We start from the raw sequence: 9,928 nt of genomic DNA, 5'->3' as shown, positions 1-9,928 counted from the left end.
AATAGCCGGACAGGACAGTAGGGAACAAAGACGCGTTTCGTCCCGATCTCGGGACTTTTTCCATCTTTATATATTAGCACGGTTTTTCCTGTTTTGGGGTTTTTTAAAGAACCAAGTTTATTAAGAAGGACGTCATGCCCTGTCACATCTAAAAGACAGCATTAGGTGTCATGTGCTAGCTGTTCCACCTGCCATGTTACATTATGCTTTAGATAATGCTGCTCTTCAAATGGAAACTGTTGATGACCACTATGGAATACGCACTGAACAATTGTTGCACTGTTCAAGTGACTGTTATTACCACATCGCCACCTGATGACAACATTTATAACTAATGTTTTCTTTCAGTAAATGGTTAAGGCATCCTCTAAAATCCCTGTTGTCAACATTTTACATCATTTCGAGCCTTAGTACTTGCTCCAGAGTGCTCTAAGTAGGGATACTTTAATTTTATCAATCCTGCACATACATTGCAACATTAAACTAGGTACACACACCTCAGTTGGCCCAATATCACATTGTGTGTTGCCCCAGAGTGAGCCTAATGTCCAGTAATAATATGTTAGATAAGTAAGTAAACTGTCACTGTTGGCCTGTGTGATACTCTAACAGTGCTAACAGGTACCAGTGATTCTATCAAAGATCCAACCATTTAGCCAGATCTTGACCTACGTACATGTGTGGCCAATTTGGACACTGATTGTGTCTGGCGAGTATGAGGTAGTGTATTGAAATATCACAAATCTTTATGAGCATTTGTACTTACACAGAACAGCCACGCCCCATCCGGAAAATAGAATAAAATACTGCAGTATTTTCCATTCCACTCCTATTGCTCCTTCCTCCCAATTTTCCTCTATTCTCTTCATTGATGGCAGTGGTTGTGCCAGCCATGCCTAGGGTTAAGCTCTCCATTGCTGCCACACTCCATCCCTGCCCATTCTGGGGACGTTGGTGGTTTAACTGAGGAGTGGATGGCAGCGCCCGCTGCCTGCCCTGCTCCTTCCTTGATACCCGGTTTGCGGTGGGACTGGAGCTGTGCTTGTGTGTGACTGCTTACACAAGCCTGGGGATGCGTCATACTCCTGGATCTTGAAGTCTTGCGAGACCACCGGCTTGGGGTTGTTGCCGCAGCCTGGGGGCATGGCTTCCTGGCACTGAGTGTACAGCAAATCGGTATCACTGCAAAAGGGAGACATTTATCCCCCTCAGCAGCTGACCCTGCCCCTCCAACAAGCCTGGGCCCAGGTAATCAGTACCCTCTCTCCATTCTTGGCTCCCCGGAATCTGGGCCTGTTTCATTCAACTGCGAATGCAATAGCTATTGTGCATGCAGTTCAACTGCGATAGTATGCTAATCCATTGCGATTGCTATGCTGTCGCAGCACTACACAGGGACGCCCACCTTACCTTACACACATCCATAATGTTTAGCAAGACTGCGAAACCATAGGTGCAATCGAGTACCATCGCAACCTCATACACACTTGCACAAGGTCTGACCTTACTCAGAAATTGCTAACTTCCTCGCACGCTATGAGACCTCAGGCTGTGTAGGGCATAGCAGTGGCTAATTTATGCATGCCCCTGCAACGGTGTTGAAACGCCTACATTTCGCCGACCACCCACCCCGTCACCACCCACAAACGGCACCTCCTGTCAATCACTCTGCGATGGGTCTGCAAGGTCCCAATCGCAGTGTTGCCGGTTCGCAACAATCAGCTGATTGATTCACTACCGCTGATTGAGCGGTAGTGAATCAGGCTCTCTATTCACTATTTTTATTTAGAAATCATTAATTGAAATGTACAAAAAAAATTGTGTATTCGGAGTTTGCTAATACATATCAGTATCACATATGTTATTGTAACAAAAAAAAGGTTAGAAGAAAAACTAAAATGTAGTTTGATTGTCATTTTCCTAAGTGATTTATGTATTCACTTTTCTCTAATTGCCAGGTCATTGAAAATCTAAACCTGATTTCCCCCACCCTGCAGCCTTGATTCATTGACTCTATAAACATTTTTTATCAGGAAACACATTTACACAGGAATGAGAAACGGAATTTAATAAAAGGAAAAGAAATCATTCATTATTTATACTGCAATGATTGAAACTTTTTGACTTGAAAAGGAGTAGAACATCATTTGAGAATTAATTTTTTTAAGACGCATTGGCAGTTTCATTTTACATCTTGTCACTTGCTGTTACAAACCTGTTCAAACTTGCACTGTGATATAGCATTAATCTCTCTTGGTTTCAAATTGTAGCTGACACAAGGATTTTATTTTCTTAAGTAAATGGCAAAAATATCCTTGGCTCAACAAGGCTCTGAGAGAGATTTCTCAGTTGCTGAATGGAGTCTACCACGTGATATCCAAGTTGAGATAAGGTTATATTGCATATTTCTTGAACCACTTGGACAATATTGAAATGTAAATGCAATCTCCAAATTTCGGCAGTCTCAGACGAGTTCCTATTTGTTGTATATTTGTTGAAGTTAGTAGAAGCCGCTGCTAATTTTGTATTTTCTTCGATCCACCTGGAGACTCTTTCTTTCCATTCTAGACCAAGAAAATTGTATATTTCATTGGCCTTCTTGAATGGATCCATGGCAATGTCTTCATATCGTGCAAGCATATATTTACCTTTCAACCAAGTTGGTCTACTAAAGCCAATCTCCACCGATTTCCTGTAATTACTACATGTGTTTCTGATCAACCCCAGGTCGATGTCATGTGGCTTTTTGCCTAAAGAGTTCCAAACTTTAAAAGACTTATACTCGTCCACAAACGTGTTTATCCATGATGATATCACTGCTCTGGGGTCCCTCACTAGGTGAATTATCTTAAGGTTTAGTCGAGGATCCTCCACAAGAGTCCTCAAATGGTTGATCTCAGAAATTCGGACAATTTTTATGGCCATATGTTTGTAGCGACAGGCTGTGGAGGCTAAAGTTAAGTTTAACTGTTTACACTTCTTTAAACACTGCCTTTCTTCCATTCTCTCTGTTTGGTTACATAGTGGTGGAGAGCATAAAGTGTTACTTGCACCACTTCGGAAAAATGAAGACGTAAGATGATCTTTAGGTACCGGTTTGATATAATTTTCCAGGGAATAAAAATTACAGTCATACAGATTATGGAGCAGGTCTCTGTAGGCCCCAAGAAGAGATCTCCTGTCTATTGTGAGCTGATTACTTGAAGCTGTAAACATGTCCTGCACGTGGTAAAGAGGCTCGAATAGGTAGAAGATGTCTGTGTTTTGGTTAAATAATTGGCCGAGGAATGAAGACCCACTTCTGGCTGTGGCAAATATTAGTATGTGCTTTCTGGTCTGTTGGCTGTTGACATCTTCACACAGAGCTCTCATAACCTTATCTACAAGAGAAAATAAAATATTGGAAAATACAAAATTAGAACTGTGGAACATGTTAAAATGTTTTTGTATAATGATTATTAATATGTGAAAGTACAAATACAAGTTTTGAGGCTTTACAAAACTTAATTTAAGTGTGAACAAATTATACTGTAAGGGTAGGTATGACTTGCACAATTGTATTATTGGGGGAGGGACAAAGGCTTCTATACTATGGAGGGCACACAGACTATTTAATATACTATAAGGGGGAATGGCACCGGCTGCTATACCTTAAAGGTCGGCAACACTGACAGCTGCACTGTCAAAAGGGGGAGAGGTGCTGGCTGCCATACTTTGAAGGTGGGGGACACTGGGTGCTATACTGTTAGGGGGAGACAATGGGTATTATATAGTCAAAACTGCTATACTGTTTAGCAAGGGAGCACTGTTTGCTATACTGTGGGGATAGTAGTGCTATTTTACTTAGAGCTAGTAGTTGGGCATACCAGTAATTTTGGCCATATACACTTTTGCATTATACCTCTGCTCAGTCATTGATATACAGTATTTGCATGCAACACATTTTTTTCACATACTATAGATTTCTGACCAGGCCTGCAGTATGTTTCCATGACAATTAGTTACCTATTGATTTTGGTAATGCCACAGTCTACATTTATGCTCCCAATTAAGATCAGGGCTTATCTATTGGAGTAGGGGCAGAACTCTGTCAAGTTTCACTCATGCTGCCAAAAGAAACTACTCCATTGGCGACAAAGAATTGCTGGCAATGAAGTTAGCTTTAGACGAATGGAGACATCTCTTGGAAGGAGCACTCTTCCTAGTAACCATTTAAATCGTTTAGAAAAATTTCCTCTACCTTAATCAGATGGTGTATAGGTTAGCATTACTGCCTCACAGCACTGAGATTGTGAGTTCAATTCCCTCTATGGTATATTCTCCCTGTGCTTGCGTGGGTATCCTCTGGGTGCTCTGGTTTCCTCCCACACTAGAGAAATATACTGGTATGTTAGTTGGCTCCCAACAAAAATTAACCCTAGTGTGTGCGTGTACATGTGGGAGGGAATATAGATTGTAAGCATCACCGGGGCAGGGACTAAAGTAAAGTAAATGCCCAATAAATGTTCTCTGTAAAGTGCTGCGGAATATGTGTCCGCTATATAAATAACTGGTAATAATAAAAACTTGATGGTCCCTATTTTTCTCACATTTTCATCTACAGATATCCTTCAACTGGGACACTAAAACTGCAAATCAGAAGCGCTCTCTCAGACTAGGATAGAGAAAGAGGATCCCTCAGCCTTTAAAAAATTTCCTATTTGAGATTCCCAGTGTGTGAAAGCTACTACCCAGGTCTTCACACGCAAATGAAATTCCAGAAACCTCACACTGTTCCTGATTCGTAGGTCATGCTGGAGTCTGTAAAACTCAGGAGCTCATCCTTCGGGACTATCAGTGGCTCACACTCCAGCAAGGTGTAAAGCAATTTGTGGCAACCTGTTCCAAATGTGCACAACACAAGACTCCTGTACAGTCTCCAGCAGGACTAATCCCATTGTCCATTCCAAGTGTTCCCTGGACCCACATATCCACGGTCTTCCTTATCGATCTACCGCCCTCTGGGTAGTGGTAGATTGGTTTTCCAAAATGGACCATTTCGTACCACTCCGAGGAATTCCTTCCCCTCCAGTTCTGGCACAACTATTTATATGGAAAAGCCCCCCCCTCCATGGTTGTCGTGTCGAAATAGTCTCTGACCACGGAGTGCAGGTTGTGGATACATTTTGGTTGTTTATGTGCAAAGTATTGCAGGTGAAATTAATCTTCTTTTCTGTGTACCATCCACAATTGAATGGTCAGACTGAGTGGGTCAATCAAGATTAGGAGGTTTATATCTCATCATCTCAAAATGACTGGTCCGGTCTTCTGCCATCTGCAGAATTCACCCACAACAACCATGCCATCCGCTTCTGTTCTGGCAACTTTGGGCATGATTCAGAGCCGGACGCTATTTGCGGCCGCTCGTGCAGAAAAAGGGGCTGGCTATTTAAATTAAGCGCTCGCTCTTTGCGGTCTGTTGACGCCTCTATGTCTGAACGAGCGAACATAACATGCGCTCACTATTTTGGAAAAAACGCCCCTTGGCCGCTCGCATCATACGTCATCGCCGCTATTTATTTGATTAATCGAGTACATCGAAAGGCGTATGAACTGCTCGCAGTGCTTGTGGTTGGATTTTCCTACCGCAATCATGCGAGCAGTTCAGGCTAAAAACAACCAAGTGACGTGGTCAATGACGCTGCTTTGTTAATTATGCACACCCTTAAAACGCCCGTTTTGACCGTTTGGCACGCCTGCGTTCGGAGCTCCACTCCCCGTTTTCAAGCACCTTCCCCTGTTACCACCCACAAACGCCTCATCCTGTCACTCAAAATAGCAGGCATTCGCAATTTTGCGAGCACGCGATTTTCAACTGCAATGACTGATTCGCGCATGCGTACTAAAACCCATACGCATGCGCAGATGTGCGAACATCGCTCGGAGCGAACGAGCGGCCGCTTACGAGCAGCTCTTAATCAGGCCCAAGAGTCTCTTCTCCAAGCCTTCTCCAAAAACTGGCAGCGGGTGAAAGCCTCTCTCCTTAAAGCTTCTCAATGCTACAAGTTTTACGCAGACAAGAATTATTCCAAGTTTGCAGCTTGAGGATAAAGGCCCTCATTCAGAGTCGTACGCTCTGAGCAGAGCGCACGCTCTGAATGAGGGCCGCCCTCCATGAAAATGGAGCGTCCTCCTGGACGCTCGTATAGCTGTGGGTCACCACCCACAGGCTATACGAGCGTGCATTTTGATGGCCGCGATGGTCGTGACCATCGCGACCATCGAATCTGCGTGCCGGAACCTGCGGTTGAGGTTTTCAACCGCAAGCTCCGGAGTGATTTTGGCTCTATCAGAGCCAAAATCACTCCCACTGACATCACTAGTGATGTCAGTGGGCCGGCTTCTGATGGGAGGCGTTCCCGTGGGAACGCCCCCGTCAGGGAGGCACGCCCCCGGCACGCCTACCAAAGGGGGCGTGCTGTCAATCAACATCGACAGCACGCCCCCTTTGATCAGACACAACGAGCGAAGGACTTTCCTTCGCTCGTCGCGTCTGGCGCATGCGCACGACGGAGCTCCCTCCGTCGTGCGCATGCTCAGTCCAGAACATCGACCCACTTGCGAGCGGACAGCCGCTCGCGAGTGGGTCTGAATCAGGCCCAAAGTCTTGTTGCCCACACACAAACTTCACCTCTGGGTACCATCAATGTAGTTTGCCCCGTCGTACATTGGGCCTTTCAGTATTTCTCAGGTTATTAACTGCATCTCTTACAAACTTGAGGAGAAAGCCTAGGTCAATGCATCCAATGTACATGGACTAGGATTGGTCAGATAATTCCACCTTAAGTTCCCTTCGTAACTGCAAACTAAGGGCCTGATTCAGAGCCGGATGCAATTAGCGCTCGCTCGTCCAGAAAATAGGGGTGGCTATTCAAATCAACCGTTCGCTCTTTGCGGTCTGTTCACGCCTCTAGATCTGAACAAGCGAACAAAACTTGTGGTCGTTTTTTGAAAAAATACGCCCCCCTGGCTGCTCGCATCATACGTCATGTCCGCTATTTATTAGATTAATCGAGTACATCTACCAGGGTATGAACTGCTAGCTATTCTTGGGGTTGGTTTTTGCTACCACAATTTTGCGAGCAGTTCTGGCTAAAAAATAACCCAGTGACATGGTCAATGACGCTGCTGTTTTAATTATGCACACCCATAAAACGCCCGTTTTGACCTTTAAGCACGCATGCGTTCGGATCTCCACTCCCCGTTTTCAAGCACCTTCTCCCGTTACCACCCACATACGCCTACTCCTGTCACTCAAATTATCAGACATTCGCTATTTTGCGAGCATATGAATTTCGACCGCACTGACTGGTTCGCGCATGCGTATAATGATCCGTACGCATGCGCAGTTGGGCAAACATCGCTCGGAACGAACGAGCGGCCGCTTACGAGCGGCTCTGAATCAGGCCCTAAGTGTCCGGTGGACACTCTTAAGGTGTGTGGGGGTACTGTTACATGCTGGAGTCTGGAGCCCCATTACCAGGTCCGGTGGTGTCCATTCATGTCCCTGCTTGCTGCCTGGAATATCCCCAAAGTGTTTAGGCACTTATCTGGAAATGTGACTGGCATTCTAAACCATGGGTGCCACCATCTTGGACTATGTCACATGACCCATGCTGCCAACCAGTCACATGCTCCATCCAGCCTATCAGCGCCCAGGGAGCAATATTTCAACCAGGAAGCGCTGGTAGTACATTGCCTTTACAACTTCTCTCTCAGAGGATCAGTACCCTGAATCCTAGTTCTGTTTTGCATTACTACATTCTGTTCCAGCTACCTGCTCCAGTCTATTCCAGTTACCTAATCCAGTATTGCTTCACAGCATTCTGCTCCAGTCTGTTCCAGTTACCTGCTCCAGTATTGTTTCATAGCCTTATGCTCCAGTCTGTTCCAATCACCTGCTCCAGTATTGCTTCACAGCATTCACTCCTGGTATATTCCTGCAGTCTGATTCAGTAGTGCTTCCGGCACCCAGTTACAGTGTTTCCTGCAGCCTGCTTCAGTATTGCTTCTGGCACCCAGGTCCAGTGTTTCCTGCAACCTGCTTTAGTAGTGCTTCTGTCACTCAGCTTACAGGGTTTCCTGCAGCCTGCTTCAGTTGTGGTTGTGCTCCAGCACCCAGTTCCAGTGTTTCCTGCAGCCTGCTTCAGTAGTGCTTCCGGCATCTAAGTCGAGTTTTTCCTGCAACCTGCTTCAGTAGTGCTTCCGTCTCCCAGTTACAAAGTTTCCTGCAGCCTGCTTCAATAGTGCTTCCGGGAAAGCCAGGTCCAGTGTTTCCTGCAGCCTACTTCAGTAATGCTTCCGGTACCCACTTACAGGGTTTCCTACAGACCTACCCTAAAAGGTTACCTGGACGCGGTGGGTAGGCCCATAACCTTGGCCAGGATTATGCTAAAACCTCTATTTATTTATTGCAAACTTGTTTTGCAAAATCTATTATATATAATTAGTAATGTTGGAGTTGTGCATCTGTAACTTTTCTTTTTGTATCTGCAACAATAGTCTCCAGAGGTAGCACCTCCCATTATATATATTAAGGGTTTGCAGTCTAGCGCCCTTTTCCACATACTGTACACCAGACCAATATTCCTCCAACCATCCAACTGACCAACCGTTCAACTAAAACGCTTCCCATCACACCTAACCAACGTTTTCATCAGACCATCCAACCAGCCAACTTTTTCATCACACAAGCCAACTTCTCTCCAAGTTGTGATGTCATAGCAGTAGACAGACAGTGTTTGCCTGCTTCTGCATGTTTTGAATAAATATCTCTAGGAAAACCTTAGAACATACATAGGGCCTGACTCAGCTGCGATCTCAACTGCGATTACGTATGCAAACGGCCGATTGTTGCGTTCTGAGCATGCGTAATGCATCGCAGTGTGTGAAGGCTGCACTGCTATCGGGATTGCGATCGTAGTAACTACGCAGACCCATCGCAGAGTGATTAACAGGTACCGTTTGGGGGTGATGATGGGGGGTGGTCGGCGAAACGCAGGAGTGTCAGTGTGTTTGAACGCCATTAAAGGGGCGTGCATAAATTATCCACTGTGATGCCATGTGCAGCTTGGGCTTTCACTGCGTGCGATGAGGTTAGCAATTCCTGAGTAAGATTAGACCTTGTGCAAGTGTACGTGAGTCTGCGATTGTACTCGATGTTACCGATGGTTTCGCTGTCTTGCTAAGTCTTATGGATGTGTGTAAAGGGGGCGTCCTTATGTTAGGCTGCGTATGGTATTGTGATTGCAATCATTAGCATATCTTCGCAGTGAGACTGCGTGCATAATCGCTATTGCGATCACAGTTGCGATCCTTACTGAGGGCCTGATTCAGGCCCGGTCGCAAGCGCTGAGCGCTCGCAGCCGGGTCGATGTTTGCCCACTGTGCATGCGCACGACGGAGCCGGCTCCATCATGCACATGCGCGAGACCCGGCTAGCGACGGGTGCTCCGTCGCTCCGGCCTCTCGCACCAAAGGGGGCTAGCTGTCGATGGTGAGTGACAGCTTGCCCTGTTTAGTGGGCGGGCCGGGGGGGTGGCCAGCCAAACGGAGGCGTTCCCAACGGAAGGCTTGCCATTTGGGGGTGGCCCCACTGACATCACCAGTGATGTCAGTGTGAGAGCTTCCGGCTCTGTTAGAGCTGAAAGCTCTCTGGGGCTTGCGGCCACGAGACCCTACCACAAGGGTCTCGTCACAAGCCCGATGGTCGCAATGGTCTTGACCATCGCGACCATCAACTTGGCTGCTCGCTATAGCTGTGGGTGGTCACCCACAGCTATGCGAGCGGCCAGGAGGCCGCTCCAAAAAAAACCAAAAAACGCCCTGATTCAGAGCGTCCGGCTCTGAATCAGGCCCTTAGAAATTAGGGGCAGCAGCATACTATGGG

General features: G+C 46.1%; 1 protein-coding gene across 2 annotated transcripts in view; it reads right to left on the bottom strand.

The window, feature by feature from the left end:
• Window positions 1-2,138: 2,138 nt before the first annotated feature.
• LOC148517244 (carbohydrate sulfotransferase 1-like) overlaps window positions 2,139-9,928 on the bottom strand; it is a 71,469-nt gene continuing 63,679 nt past the window's right edge. For both annotated transcript variants that reach the window (XM_088478999.1, XM_088478998.1), the window contains exon 3: window positions 2,139-3,380. In XM_088478999.1, coding sequence (XP_088335125.1) covers window positions 2,293-3,380 — 1,088 coding nt within the window. In that variant the 3' untranslated portion in view covers window positions 2,139-2,292. The remainder of the gene's footprint in view (window positions 3,381-9,928) is intronic.

This window comes from Taudactylus pleione, unplaced genomic scaffold (assembly GCF_031769625.1).
Source record: "Taudactylus pleione unplaced genomic scaffold, aTauple2 ptg000225l, whole genome shotgun sequence".
NCBI classification, from domain to species: domain Eukaryota; kingdom Metazoa; phylum Chordata; class Amphibia; order Anura; family Myobatrachidae; genus Taudactylus; species Taudactylus pleione.
The sequence above is the reverse complement of the archived record's forward strand: the minus strand, read 5'-3'. Positions and strand labels throughout refer to the sequence as shown.